The sequence below is a fragment of the Seriola dumerili genome, unplaced genomic scaffold (assembly GCF_002260705.1).
Source record: "Seriola dumerili isolate Sdu_G_001 unplaced genomic scaffold, Sdu_1.0 BDQW01000068.1, whole genome shotgun sequence".
In the NCBI taxonomy this organism is placed as follows: Eukaryota; Metazoa; Chordata; class Actinopteri; order Carangiformes; family Carangidae; genus Seriola; species Seriola dumerili.
In genome coordinates this window covers 15945890-15961053 of record NW_019174323.1, presented here as the reverse complement: position 1 = coordinate 15961053, position 15164 = coordinate 15945890, and the positions used below count along the sequence as shown (strand labels likewise).

Genomic DNA, 15164 nt, shown 5'->3' with positions numbered 1-15164 from the left:
ACCTTTGAGTCTGTTTCTCTGTAAAGTTTTCTAAGGTGAGTTACAGTAACGAATATGAACGAGAGTTATGCCACTTTATTATTTTTTTTTGGCGTATAATTAGCATATAACCTCAGAACAATATGTTAAAATGATGTCTGCTATTTCTGGCTTTGGGGGCTTGGCTTCATTAATGAGCCTGAAATCCACGAGTTCAGCCACAATCCTTTCTTGTAATTGACTGTGAAATACAGGAAATGTCAGATATGCTAATGGTTATGGGGTGGTAGCCATTACACAAGTCATGCATTTCTCCCCCGACGTGGAATTAATAGCCACAAGGTTCTTCAATATGATGCAGTAGAAACAATTTAGTAAAATGTGAAACTAATGTCTCTCAAGCAGCAGAATGCTCTTTGTAATTTGTAACGGCTGCAAATAAAGTGAATCTCGAAGATTTCCAGACTTCGTTGGTTTCCTCGTGGAGCAGTGATTCCCGGTTATCAGGGGGTGTTTGGAGAGGTGGGGTAGTTCAAATATGATAAAAATAAATTATAAATTCATTTAAAAAATAAATAACTCCACATATTGAGTGGAGTATAACACCTGAACACCCACAAGTTGGGACCAGCAGTGTATGAGAAGTAGTGACCGAACAAGCAGAGAAGCTACTAGAGATAGTTAGTGATGGACGGCTGAAAAAGATAAATGGTTAACATGATTAATTATTATAATTAGCTTAAAGTGATGGATAAACAGTTAAAACAGTTAGCCAAAATGTAATGCATAAACAAGTGAAACTAAAGAGCTAAAAGTAAGAGAGAGGGGGTTGTAGCCAAGTCAGTGCTCTGTCCAGTCTGTCCACTAACACAGGTTACTGGTTACTACCTGCAGGGTCAGTGAAGCTCGTCCGTAAGAGGTGAGTTATCTTAAAGTAATGAATAAATGGTTGACAGAGTGGATAAATGGATAAAATACAGTATTCAGCTAAAAGCAATGACTAAATGGATGAAACATCTGTGGTGGCAAGACGCACTTAAACAAACCAGCCTGAAAACTGACAGTTCAACTGCACGGGAAAAAATTATTATATTATATATAATAATTATTATACCCATGTTTATATAATTAATAGTTTAAAATCAATTCTAATTCACACATTTGAAAAATAATGGGTTATGTTGATGAAGCAGAACTTAAGTTAATCAAACAAAAACAGTCGGATCAAGAGTTTGAAATAATAAGAAATGCACTTCTTTTCCTCAGGGAGCAATAAGAGGTGAAGGAAGAGAATCCCCAAGGTAAGAAAAGAAATATAAAAGTATAGTGTGTTGTATATGCTGTCCTCGTGTCCAACACTTTACAAGCTACAAACAAAATACACATTAGTTGAATTATAATGAAACAATCCAAGTTGTTTTTAAAGCTGAACTGTTACATGTACGTGAAATATACCAGATGTCTTTTGCATTTTTTGTACTCACTATCGTTTCATGTCCCTGTGGTTCTGCATGCCACAGGCTGTTTGGGATCTTGACTGGAATTCAAAATAAACTTTTGTGGGTTTTTAAACAGTGCTGGAATACATGACATGCATTTATAATGACAAACTAACCGGCGTAATTTCGCTTGTGTACTTTTTAAGGGTGCAAAGTCACAGCATGTGCGCTGCCCAGCGCAGACTGAGACGGAGAGACTGAGGTGCAAAGACAGACAGGAGAGTCCTATCTGTATTCTAACCATCACGTATCCCTGCATCTCGCAGCTTCCCACCGACACATCTACATCTTCCAACACTTCATTACTTCCAAAATAACTACCTGTAGCAAAGTTATTACTTTCTCAGGTCTCCTTTTTCCAAGGTGAACGCTGGAGGCTAATGTCAAGCTTCTGCCCTGATTTTCAACTTCAGACCTGAGTTTAACAGACCGTGTCTCCTCGGACAGCGAACCAAACGGCCCTGTTAAGTATCATACCTGCTTCGGTCTTGCTGGTGAAGCCCGCGGCCTGCTTGAGAGCAGCGGCGGTGAGGGCCAGACCTCTGGTTTTCCTCAGGCCGTGCTGCAGCACCGCTTCAAACTGGGCGCACAGACAGATCACCCTGCAGAGACAGAGACAAAGACAGGTTATGTACAGTGCTATAAAGGAGTATGCACACTTCTTAATTGTTTTAATGTCATTTGAAACTCCACTACAGTTCTAATTATGTCTATTTTCTGGTGGAGGATGTCCATTTTTATTGCTTTGAAAATTGGAGGCGACCACTAACTTACAAACAGTCCATACTGTGCTCATATTGTGCACCACACAATCCTTTTACGAGGCCACTAAAAGATCTGTTATTAACTTTTGCTGGCTACAAGGCAGAACTACTTCAATCCTGAACCGTAATTAATGCTCAAAAGCCGAAGTCACAACCTGAATATTAACTCTTAAAATAAGAGGATATGAAACTGGGATGATGATGATGACTGAGGAATCACTGTGGTCTGATGAAACAAACCTGGAAGCTCATTTTTCACACAAGCACTACTTTTCTTTTTGAATTTCATAAAGTTAAAAAACAGAGCTTTCTTATTGCTTCAGTGTAATAAGAAGTGTAGACCTCTGACGGAAACTACAGCTACAGCATCAAGTGACATGGATCTACACACGTAAACCAAACAACGTCCTGTTCGCTGAATAGACACAGATATATAACAACAACAAAAGTCTCTTGGTAACAGGCAGCTTCTCTTACCTGCTGTCTGAGTCTGTGGCGATCTCCTTCCTCCCTCCAAAGCGTATTTGGCACTGGAAAGATATGAGGGGAATGATAATAGCTGACCAAGAAATACTTCTTTCTTCAGTGTTTGCCAGCTGGGGTCAAACCGCACTCCAGCACACGGTGAGCACATTTCTCTTTTTCTTTCTTTTTTTATTCTTTTTATTTCAAACAGGAGGGAAGTGGACAGTGAGACTCAATGAGCTCAACAACTCAACAAGTTAACAGTATGTGACAGACACATTAATTAAGCAGAAACAACATATAAACACACATTAAAATTAAATTACAAATGCTGAATACCAAATAGGTTCCAATGCAACAAAATAAAGTTGAAATCAAGTACTGTGGACGTAGTTTAGAAATATCCATCCCAATACCTGAGCATTTCTGGACATAAAATAAAACAAAAAAACATATGGCTTAAATTGCAAGGAGTGTCATGGCATCTACTGCATCTGTCTACAACATCTGGATATGTTACTGAAAGCCTAGATTTGGAAAGATGAGCCCTATGCAATACCTTAAGCATCCCGTATTTAACTCTCTCCCCAGCTCCTGTTCCCATCTAGCATTGACTTTAATAGTTCCACTATCTTTGTATGACACGGGGGAATTGTAAATTTCAGAAATGAATGCTCTTTGATGTAAATTTAAAGAGTGCACAGTGGTCCAAATGTTGATGGTAGATAAGAAAAACTGGAGAAAACCCCGTCCACATGTAAATCTCAAAAAAGTCTCGGTGAGCACACTTCTAACATTTCAAGGAGCTGGATCGCTTGAGTAGCCACAGAACACACACTGGATTTTGTTGACGCAGTTGTACTGATGGTGCTGTGCACAAGATATTTACGCAATACCACAAACCCAGCAGGTTGCGATTTGGCTAGTGGTTAATGTCCTGATCACGACCAGATAACATGAACAACAGAGAATCGATTCAAGATTTAAAAGAAAAAAGAAACTTTGAAGGCTTTGATCTCACTTTCAAAAAAAGAAATGCAGAGCTGTGGATGTTTACACTGTGTTAAACAGAGGTTTGCAGATTTGCAGGTTTAGGGTTATTAAATGTCTCTGATGTTTTTGGTTTTCACTCCCTGTTTAAACCTAAATGTCACACAAATACAGATCAGCCCTGATCCAGTGCATGCACTTCACACTTTCTCTTTCCCCTCTGTGTATACGACAGGGCATCACATAAAAACTCATCTGTCAGTGCTGCATTTCCAAGCACAGTGGCGAAAGCACACTTCAGAGAATATGACTCTTTAAGAGCACTTTTTATTTTGCTAATATCCACCAGAAATATTTGTATTTGATTGAACAGAAGATGAACAGTGCTGGGTTTTACTTCTTCTTGTGTGTTTTGGTGGTGTAGCCTACAGTGGGTAAGGGAACTAAAATTGTCCATTTCCCTGTTCCAGCTAAATACATCTACTAACACTTCATACTTCTGACGTGAACTGATTCCATGACAGTGCAAATGCAGCATTAACATTAAGGAAGTCTCTATCTTTCTCTGTGTGTTCGTTTCTAAACAATCACTTGAATTGAAGGCAGAAAGTAACAGATCTGAATCTGTGGTAAAAATCAATTCCTCATCATTTCCTTCTTCCTTCTTCCAGTCAAACTACTATATGACATTTGGCCACTGGCCATATGTTATTTTATGGGACTCAACCAGATAAGTGGTGACTCACTTGTTTGACAGCATCCAGCAGCCTCTCCAGGAGGTGTTGTCTCTTGGTATCACTCTGCTGAGTGCCTGCAGACGTGACAACAAACAAAGGAAACAACCCAAACTCAGTTTGATGACAGACTAGGAAAATTATTAGAATACAGACTCAATTTCTCAGACATTGCGTAATACTAGAGGAAGGAAATTCACTTTGAAGAAAGTCATGAGCTACCGCAGTCAGAGTGACAAGAAAAAGTTTTAGTCTGGTTATAATGGAGAAATCATTTACACTACAGATGAAAAATAACCTTTTGGCTAATTCTGCAGTATTTAGAGTTGTGTTTATTATCAGTAATATCTGCTATAATATGTAGTATTTCTGCAATACTGCTCGAGGGACTTTCTCTTTTTCTAATAAGATTTGTATATTAGCCTTGAATGTGTTGATTACATAGTTACAACTAGAGCTGAAACGACTCATCAATGTGTTGATCGGCAGAAAAATAAGCTACAATTTCTACTAAAACCATTTGCTCCTTTCTCTGTTTTACATATTTGTAAGTAAAATAACTTTGGTTTTTGGAGCATGAGGCACCTCAAGGCATCACTTAAGTAGGGAAACATTTTTCACAATTTCCTTTAGTTCTATTGACTAAACAAATAATTGATGACTAAAAAAAGTAACCAGAAGATAAATTGATTATGAGTATAATAATGAATATAACTGTAAACTGCAGTTCTAATTATGATTCTTTGTTCCTTTAGTCCAGTCCATATATTAATATTCATAATGACACAATTTGGTACTTTAATGTTCATTGTTCATGCATTTCTGTGATTCATATATGCTATTATATTGTATATCGTTATAAATAATAACCAGGAGTTTTCCACTTCTTACACAGGCTTCTATAGTCTGCAGCTCTGGATTACGTAGTTTGCTCAAAGGCACCTTAGCAGTTGCAGAGTAATGACAGCTGGAGCAGTCACCGTCCTTTAACCTACACATAACCTGTCCGAACCACAGATCTATAACATCATGACTACTTACAGCCTCTTTGTGTTTACCTGCCACTTCAACATTAAACTATCAAATGTTTTGCAGGTTGCCACAGAGCACCTGGACAGTGTGTGGTTCTGTGGTAGTTGTGCACTGAACAGATTTGAATGGAGAGCGTCCACAGATGTAACAGTTCAAAACCTCAGAAAGTGCATTTGAATGATGTTGATTTTCTCTGGAGCGTGAGTCAAGCACCAAATCTAATAATTCACCAAGGTTTAAAACAGCAGAAGTGCATTTTGTTGGATGTTAACATTGGGGAACTTGTGTTTTTAGCTTTAGAACAAGTCAGCAGAAAACTGTCTAGACACAAAAGCTTTTAAACAAGTTACTGAATCTCCTCTTGCATGCATGATTTGACATTTTATGCTTTTATAGCTGAATGACAAACAGAAAGCAACCAAACAACAAAACTCACCGTTCATTCTGACAGCCAAACTCCGGTAGCAGTGACATCCAAGCTGAACAGTTGAACACCGACGTGGTTCATCCCTTTCTGTGGCTTTAATTCACAACGAGCACCGGCTAGCCGTGCACCGGGGCCATGCCGCCTCTGTGGCCGAGCTGGACCCACCCAACAGCGGCGTGGGGGACTGAAGCTCACTCGGTGAACAGAGAGGCCTGCCGGGGAGCCGCTGGGGCTGTGAGTCTACCACTGTCTGACATGTAAGAGTTGTACAAAGCCAATAATGCAGATAAACCGTCCAAAGGCAAAACCGGAATGTAATTTCACAGCCATGGAACCTCCTGTCTGAACTGTGGCGGGTCGTTTAGGAGAGAAATGAGGTATTTTCAGCTTGGAGCCTGTGACACTGCGAAAAAAGGGAAACGGAGTGCCGACTGAGCAGTGTCAAGGTCACATGACAAAACATACAGCTGTCATATGACACGAAAGGCCTGGTGGGAGCTGTAGTCTTTTGTAAAAACGTGTTATCGAACTACAGAAGTATCATTTTCATGCAGAGAGGTGGATGTGTGGAGATATAACTGGGGTTTTGATTTGGTTAACGTGACACTTTGTTTTTGTACACCACCAAAATTGTATTGTTTTGCAAAAGATTTATCGGCCCACTTGCAATACCTTACTTTGTTTTTACTCATTATTTAGCTACTTTTTTTGTTTTTAATTTTTAGTCCGTAAATTTTTTTGTATTTGAAAAATAAAGGGGAAAAAAAGCACAACTTGATGCAACGCAAACACAAAGTCAAGATGGTGTTTATCATTACAGACGAGTTGCTGCATTTAGCTTCACACAGGTGTCCAGCAATTTATAACAATCATCAGCCCTGTCTCTCGCACGTCATGGCAACAGAGCGGTGACGCTTCACCGAGGTGACGTAAGAGCTGCAGACATGTCCACTCTCTCATTTGCACCTGGACTTGACCTGAGTTAACCCGATGCAAAAACTTATGTGTTGGAAAGTTGACCTCTTGAACAGCGGGTCCCCTGGAAAACCTCCCGGATAAACTTCACTGGAAAACAAACTACACTGCAAATTTCACCTGCTGAAAACATTGGCTCCTCGGATGGACCCCCCGTGGAGGAGCACCTGCTGACCCGAGTGAGATGGTGGATCACCTCCTTTGCAGGTAAGACATGTTCTAATTTAATGCCAAATGCAGTAATTAATCTTCCCGAAAAACAAAAAGGTGGTTTCAGTATAAAATCTGCACTAAATTAATGTAACTTGTTTAATATAAAGATAAAACATTAATAGAATCTCACAGTTTTGATTGATACTAAAATGATTATTAGACAGTAAGAACGTGCCCGGTTTCCCGGGACAGGTGTGGAGTGTGTTAACAATTGTGTATTGACTTAAAAAAATACTGTTATTTTCGCTTGATTGCACCAAATTCTCCAAATTCTGCTTCGACAATGTAGGGGAAAAAAAGATGGCGACCGGGCCTTTTTTTGAAAAATGCTCAAAAAATACATTTTTGTGGTGACCATGGAGACGGCGCGACAAACGTTCCATGCCTGACGTCAGAACGTGCAGGCGGAACTGTTCAGCTGAAGGAAAATATTCACCATCCAGCCTTAAATGTCCTTGAATCCCTAGATTTTAGTGTGAGGTACAGCTGTGAATCATCAGCAAAGAAGTGACAGGAGATGTTAGACTTTCTAATGATGATGGGGCCCGTACGTGACAAGGGCACCAGGATCTAATAAAACCAGGATGGCGTTTTCCCAGAGTCAACAGAGAGTTATTCCTCACCTCGTCACGTCCTGTGAAGGGCCGTGAACCCTGGTTGGAATGGATGGAGAACCTCATTGGTAGTTATGATGTCAGTATCCTTTATGATGAGGGAGGGCACCACATCACGGGGGAGGCAGGTTGCTTTGCCATCTGTGGGTTGGAACTCAAAATACCTCCACACACTGATTCTCAGATGCTCAGGATGGTTTTGCAAACATCATAACTATGGGAGTATTGAACTACTGTTCTAATCACTGGCTGCTTAGTTTACTGAGAGACCAATAGGGCGCGCCATAGGTCAGGCTGATAGTGAAGTTTTAGAGCGCCCTCTCCTGGATCACAAGTGGAGCTGCTTCAAATGGTCTGTTTTTGATTATAAATGTTAATGGCTCATTGTTTACTCAGAGATCAGATTTGTTGCCAGTGTTTAAAACATGTATATGTGTGAATGTTCTTCAGGTTTTCACTATTTTAAAACTTGTTTATAACAATGTAATATAAAGGCACATGAGCTACTGAAGAAAAGGAGAAAATGTTAAAGTTACAACATAAACGAGAACAGAGTGTAAATTAGAAAATAAAGATCATATTTTGAAAAGTAAATATTCAATTGTTATTTTCAAATGTATCTTGGCAAAAATGTCACAATTTGATATTTTTCAAAATATGACCATGTGAAATTTTATAATTTTAATATGGAAAAGTCATGGAAATAGTTATAAAGCCTTAACCTTAACTAATAACCAATTGTACAAACAAAAGGCATTAATACATTTGTTTACAAATGAATTAAGACTAAATTACAATGTAATGATTAACTGATTATTAATAATTTACCAACATTAACTAAACTGTCAGAGTGTTTTCATCGAACACTTAAAGACCGCCGTGTTAAACGTGTTTTTCTTCGGGTTTCTTGTCACTAAAAGACAGTTTTCACTTTCCTTTGCAGAAGAGGAGGATTTGTTTGTATTTCTCTGATGCACATCTTCCAGCACAATTAGTGACATCACAAATATTGTAAGAGCTAATCATGGTTCATGGTTTCCGATTGCATTCAAAATACATTACCACAGTGGCACAACTTGAAACCTTCCAGGAACTTTTCAGTGAAGTTAGGGACAGCTGAATTACAACAGAGCTTTATGAAGTTTAAATTTACCTTTGCACGTAAAATAAATAAGTAAAAATAACCCCACTCTTCAAAGTTTACAAATCAACAAAACATGATTAATAAACAGTCAGATTAGAAAGCTGTAGTTTCTAAATCAGTGTCATTTGACGCACTCTGTGACAGTGTGCAAAGTTTACCTGTTATCAGCTAGATAAGACCATGTGTATCTTATGTAGATAAGATATCAGTGTTGTCTAATCATTACTAGTGCATGTCGGCGGAGCAAACGCAGAATTCCTTTCAACAGAATAAACAGACATGCAAATGAAACAAATATAAAGATCCAGGTTCAGTGTCTCGCTGTGTCATTTACATGGATTAGTTCATATTGCCAGTGTCTCTCTCACAAGTTCTTTGGATGAGCAGGCGAAGGTGGTGTCATATATAGTGGAGAGTGACACATCTGTACCAGTGTTTGAAGATCTGTTGTTGCCCCCTCTGAAGGACCTGCCATTCTTTCTGAAAGAGTTCCTGATGCCGCTCGAGACACGGTCGGACATGCGCCTCACAACCCGGCTGAGTCTTTTGTTCTTCAGCTTGATCATGCCCACGTCGTCCTCCAGCTCCTCCGGCGGCACGTCGATGTTCCCGGAGTACCAGAACACCCACCAGATCAGGCTGAGGAAGATGATGATGGCCCCAGCGTAGATGAACAAATCATGGATAACCAGCCCTCCGAACACCCCCACCATCATGATGAAGACGCCGAGTATGTCGTGGGCCACTGCGAACCAGAACGAGCACTTGCAGCGGCCAACTCCTCCATACCTCCTCTCCATGACTGGCTCTACCTGCACAGATGTTGACATGGTGACAGGGGAGATCCTCCAACCCAGACTCCAGATGTGGAGACAACTCTAATGCAACAGATACAGTTAGCCGATGTACCTGCAGGACAGTGATGTGTAATTCTCACTGACAGAAACAATCTGCAGTGACACTGGTCAAAGTACAATGTACACAAGTGGTTATCAGCAAGACTCACACGAGCGTTGTGACTTCATTGGATGTGTCAAGGGAAACCGTTCCATCATCATAGACAAAAATAGTGTTTCCACTTTCACCTCATACTGTCATTTCCATCCTCTGTTCAAGCCCCCTGTCTATAATGTTTCCGCCTCTGCTTCTCTTTCAATATAGGGATCCACACCAGCCCCATCACTACAAACAACAGCCCTATGGACATGCAGGCCGAGGCTAAAGAGCAGGACGCTTCAGTCACCCCCCATGACTTGAGCAGGAAGAGGAGTCCGCCTGCAGCAGACATCAGAGATCCCATCGCCATCACTGTGACAGGCTTGTGGAGGTAGTCGCCGCCCGGGGCCGCTGCAGAGCGGGAGTGAGGACGCAGGCTCCCAGAGTCGACCTCCATGGTTGCCTCACAGAACGCCTGTTACTGTTTGTTTCTCCCCTCCGAAAACCTTGAACACGTGAATAATACAAATATCATCCACTGAACATCCACAGCTCCTCAACTTCCTTCCTCATTTCTGCCTCGAGCCGTCCTGTTCGATCAGCCCGTGCCTGTTGAAATCAGTTGTGATTGCGGCCACCTCCCAGCGGTCACATGAAGGAGCTATATCATCTGTATGACCAACAGGAGTGTCTGTGTGATGCATCGCTTCTTCTCCTGCCCAGTAACCCGTGAACACTACTGTAATTCCAGACGACCCGCCACGCCCACACAGCAGAGGAAGGGCTCGGGTGAATAGACCGACCCGGCCCACCTGTTGACAACAATGTCATCACCACTGAGCGGCTGGCCACATAATGATCTTCTTGTTACATTTCACCTCCAACATATTTTATGTGCAAATATGGGAAAACTCCTATTCTGATGTCACAGATCTGCTTGTGTATATATACGTATATATTTTTTAAATTTTCAGTAGAGAGAACATGTGTGTCTTATATAGATGATGCAATTGTGCCTTGCATGCAAATAGCAGGCAGCAGCTGTACAAGCCTGAGTATAATCCCATCAACAATAGGACTGTCATCTGATACAGCTGGCAGATGCACATACACAGGTGTGATGGCTGCTGCATCTACGATGAGCAAACATCGCTCGAGGCTGATGCATTTCTGATGCTACAGCACACAAAAGGTGTATAAACAGTTTGTGTGTACCGTTTGTATAACGAACGTGCAGTGTAACAGTGAAAAAGGCCTGTTACAAGTTTCTCGAGCTAAAGGTAACATCAAATGTCTCCAAAATATATAATATATACAAACATATGACTACAAATAATGTGTTTTATTCATTTGTTGTATTGATGGTGTTGTTTTTACTCATGACTGGTTCATGTTTGTTGTTTCTACCTTTTAAAGCATCTTGTAAACCATGTTTTGGAAAAATGCTACAAAACATATTATTTAAGTTATCAATTATAATTATAGAAATTATTTTCTCAATTGATTATGGTTTTTTTTTAATAGAACCTAAGGCGACTCTTTAAATGTGAGTTTTGTTCAACCATCGGCCCATAACCCCAACCTGCAATTAAATAACACATTGACAGACACGTCCTTCACATTTGAGAAACTACAACCAGAGAATTGAGAAGTTTTGCTTGAAAAATACCTGCAATAACTTCTGGACCTGCAGCTGGACTGAACATCTGCAGCTGTGAATATAAGAGCACCAAATCCTCCAAATTGAGCAGCTTGACACCACAAACACCTGATACTCCTGCTTGATAAATGACTTACACAATCACTCAATTATCAAAATCATTGAGAATTAATAAATGTGTTGATCATCAGTGAGTCATTCTCCAAAGTGGTGACACGTTCGCTCCCATCTCGGAGCATCTAACATGTGCTGTGATGTTGCTCTGAGGTTTGAATCTGTGTCGTCTTCCTGAGGAACTATCCTGAAGAATAAAAGGTCAAAACAGGTTTAATATTTTTGTGAAGTCAAAGTAATACCTCGCAAGGTTTCAGTGTCCCATTCACAAGGAAGTACTGTGATCAAAACAGTACATACATCAACGATTCTGATTGAATACTTATTATTAAATACTACATGAATAGTGTGAAAAAAGCCCATTGTCACAAAACATTTAGAAAAACGCCACACAGCCGAAGATCATTTCATATAACAATGTTTATACTCTTATACTCATTCAAATCTGCTTGTGTATACTGTGTCAAATGTCCAGGTTTAGAGGGTGATGTCAGACTCATTTCACTTTAGGCACTTTTCTTTTTACTTTGGACTCTGTCTTGCCAGCCTTCTTTGCCAGTTTGCTCTGAGCTTTTGTTCCTTTCTTCGCTGCAGCAGGTTTGGGAACTTTCTCCAGCTGCTTCTTTTTCAACGGCTTCTGCAAGAAACAGAGGAAATGAGTGTCTGAATCCACTTAATTAAAAAACAGAACTGCCTACATTTTTTCCAAACTGTCAGTAAAAACACTGAGAGGTAGTTCAAATTTTAAATTCAGCAGCTGCGAGCAGTACTGACCTCCAGCTTCGGCTTTTTGCTCGGTGTTTCTATGGGAACCAGCTGTGGGATTTCTTCCTCCTCTTCCTCCTTCACCTTCTTCTCCTTTCCCTTCCCCTCTGCAGTGGTGTCCGTTTGTTTTGTGCCCTGTTTCTGCCTTTTCTTGGCCCGTTTTTTGGCTGCTCCTCCCTGAAATTCATGAACGTACACGCTGGTTATTTCACTCACTTCAACAAATCTGGCTCGAACACAAGACGACCATTTAAGGACAAACTTATTCTCACCTTTTCCTTGGGCTTATCTGCCTCCTTCACCACGCTGAGTTGGCTGAGGTCTGAAGTGTAGATGGGCAGGGCCACTGACGTTTGACTTTTGATGTGGATGAGCTTCATCACTGGTCCTTTCTGCAAACAGCAATAGCAGAATAACTCAGTCAAAAGAAGCTACAAGCCAAATTAGTGCTTGGTTATTAGCTCAACTACATAAATATGAATTAAAGTTCATGGAGGATGATGTAATACAGCGCCAATCCCTGACCGGCTGTGCTGAACCAACATCTCTAGAGGAAATATCAGTTCTAGGACGTGTTGACTTGCGACGTGAAAGTTGTGCAGGGAGCTTCAGTGCTAAAGAACTCAGTCCATTACTGACACTGAATTGATGAATTTTTCCAGCTGGCTGCACCAACCATAATGAAAAACACAAGACGAGTTATTAGACTCACCATTCGTAATTTGGCCACCGCTGTTTTGACAGCAGCCTCTATGTTCTCTGTAACGTCATCTGCAGCCATGCTGGAGAGGGCAACACGAGCCATACTGCAACACAGAGCCACGAGGCAAGATTACATTTTAATCAAAGCGACAATGTGGACAGTGCTTGTTGTTAGATCAATACAAGGAGCAAGACATGCAGTTATTTTCATATTTGTCATGAGCTTGACATTAAATATTTTTGTATCAAAGTTGTAGAGACAGGCTCCATAGGAAGAGGAGGTCCATCTGGATTTACATTGAGTCTCTATGGCACCAGCGTGACCCGTATCAAACACTGAACAGAATCGACAGGGTTGTTGTGAGGTGCTATTGATTCGACAACATATACTCAAACATTCTTCAAAACTCAAAAAATGTGTTTGCCTCATTGTCGAAGCAACACTGAGATTAAATGTTCACCGAAAGCTGAGGACAAAAATAAAAGAACGGTTGTTTTAGTTTATTAGAGACAACGAGCAGCAGAGCAAATCTCACCAGCAGCAGCCCTTGTTGGTAACCTTCAGGCTGGTGCCCTGGATCACGCTCTGGATGTCTCTGGCCAGATGTTTGCTCTGCAGGTTCACAGACAGTGGCTCTCTGGTGCATAAACATAAACAGGGTAAGAAAAGAGCAGCTGGAGCTACAGAACAACACAATACACACATGCTAAACAATGATAATGCAGTTCAAATCTGGGCTTTAACTATTTCCATTAGATGTTTTATTTTTTGGTCATGCAGAACTTTCTATTGGTTGGCTCTCTCTCTTTATGTTCACTGTTCTGAGGCAGTCAAAGTCAAATTCACACATCATAAAATAAAAATTATTTTAGAAACAAAATATGAAACTGATTATTTCTTCCGTTGCTGACAAAGTGCCACACACACACACACACAACATGTCACAGCTGCAGAAATACGCCGGTGTTATGACAACACAGGTGGGATAGTTCTCACTTTTTCCTTTCGTAGAAATGTTTTCCGAGATGGGATGGCAGCAGGCGGCGGATGCGGTCGTCTGAAATAAACATGTCAAAGTTCCCAAGCAGACGGCGCTTAGCTTCATACGGTTTGTACTCTGTCCTCAGGACCTTGTAGGGGATGATCTGCAAAAAGATAAAGACACGTATCATAATTATGTTCGCCATTAATAGGAGGTTTCATTGAAAACCAAAAACCTTGTTGGCTGGTAAAAGACCAGACAGACTTAAACTTTGCTATTCATGCAAGAATGATCAAATCAGCAGCTGATAGTGCTCCACAAGGTACCTCAGATATGTTTTTGACACCCTTTTCCTCCAGTAGCCTCTTATAAAACCTCTGGGTCTGCTCTGCGGTCATGTTGGGCTCATCTCTGGTGAAGAGGCAGATCTCCTCTGTGTCAGGCCGCTGGCCATGGGGCAAGGGACTAAGGGTGGAAAATGAAATGTCAGTATCTGTGATAATGTGAGAAAATAACTGCTACACAAGAACCAACAGGTCAGACATGAATGCAGCTTTGCGTTTCGTGTGTGTGGGACTCACATGCGGATGGTCTGTGCCTGCTTGGGGACCTTCCAGAGGGTGAAGAGCAGGCTGATGTGCTGAGTGTCGTCCAGCAACAGAGAGTCACGGGTGGACTTGGTTTTCAGGAAAGCCTGCAGAGCCTGAACGGCCTTCTTCACCTGACAGAGACGTCAATTCCAGAGTTATAAAAGACGATACAAACACACAGACCAACCCCTGTTTCCTTCAGCTACTACTGGGCCACTGTGAATTAGCTTTGTGGCTAAATCTATCACCAGACAAAACGAGCCCGCTAATGCTAACTAGTTTTATAGCTGTTGTTAATACATTCTGATATAATTTATCACAGTCAAATACACTTCTATTAATCAGCTTGCTATTCATAAAGAGATTAGCACTGCAACAAAAGGCGGTTTTTACCTGAGTCCGGTCTAACACAACTTCTGTTTTATCAGCCATGCTGCCTCCTTCACGTGTGAACCACGGTCGCGCATGCGCAGTTGGTAGGCGCAACGTCACACGATACAAAACCAACTTTATTTGTACTGAACAGCCAGGAACTGCCAAATCAGAGTAAGATGGCGGCCACAACAAATGTTTTGGTT

General features: G+C 41.0%; 3 protein-coding genes across 6 annotated transcripts in view; all 3 read right to left on the bottom strand.

The window, feature by feature from the left end:
* Nucleotides 1–6415, bottom strand: part of snx29 (sorting nexin 29) — a 124142-nt gene extending 117727 nt beyond the window's left edge. For all 3 annotated transcript variants that reach the window (XR_002665046.1, XM_022743112.1, XM_022743113.1), the window contains exons 1-4: nt 5900–6415; nt 4444–4508; nt 2720–2772; nt 1956–2080 (exon numbers count right to left, since the gene is read on the bottom strand). Coding sequence is in view for 2 of the 3 variants with exons in the window: in XM_022743112.1 (XP_022598833.1) it covers nt 1956–2080; nt 2720–2772; nt 4444–4508; nt 5900–5906 (250 nt within the window). In the remaining variant the exon portion in view is untranslated. The remainder of the gene's footprint in view (nt 1–1955; nt 2081–2719; nt 2773–4443; nt 4509–5899) is intronic.
* Nucleotides 6416–8515: 2100 nt separating this feature from the next.
* Nucleotides 8516–9753, bottom strand: LOC111220314 (transmembrane protein 238-like). The gene has a single exon (XM_022743368.1). The coding sequence runs from the start codon at nt 9664–9666 to the stop codon at nt 9181–9183; it is 486 nt and encodes a 161-aa protein (XP_022599089.1). The 5' UTR covers nt 9667–9753; the 3' UTR covers nt 8516–9180.
* A 1988-nt stretch (nt 9754–11741) lies between these two features.
* Nucleotides 11742–15071, bottom strand: rsl1d1 (ribosomal L1 domain containing 1). 2 transcript variants are annotated; one of them, XM_022743081.1, is made up of 9 exons: nt 14980–15071; nt 14578–14717; nt 14323–14461; nt 14011–14159; nt 13550–13651; nt 13024–13117; nt 12584–12703; nt 12321–12488; nt 11742–12183 (listed from the first exon to the last, which is right to left on the bottom strand). In XM_022743081.1, the coding sequence occupies exons 1-9, from the start codon at nt 15016–15018 to the stop codon at nt 12043–12045; spliced, it is 1092 nt and encodes a 363-aa protein (XP_022598802.1). In that variant the 5' UTR covers nt 15019–15071; the 3' UTR covers nt 11742–12042. The 2 variants fall into 2 exon arrangements, with proteins under 2 accessions (XP_022598802.1, XP_022598803.1); XM_022743082.1 differs by having other exon boundaries at nt 11742–12180.
* Nucleotides 15072–15164: the final 93 nt, after the last annotated feature.

What these genes read in the sequence shown, in the direction of transcription:
- LOC111220314 (XM_022743368.1), bottom strand. Translation starts at nt 9,666, where the DNA reads ATGTCAACATCTGTGCAGGTAGAGCCAGTCATGGAGAGGAGGTATGGA.
- rsl1d1 (XM_022743081.1), bottom strand. Translation starts at nt 15,018, where the DNA reads ATGGCTGATAAAACAGAAGTTGTGTTAGACCGGACTCAG. An exon ending in CAGGCACAGACCATCCGCAT is followed by an intron (nt 14,462 to 14,577) that starts GTGAGTCCCACA and finishes TTCCACCCTTAG; the next exon opens with TCCCTTGCCCCATGGCCAGC. An exon ending in CGGTGGCCAAATTACGAATG is followed by an intron (nt 12,704 to 13,023) that starts GTGAGTCTAATA and finishes TGCTGTTTGCAG; the next exon opens with AAAGGACCAGTGATGAAGCT.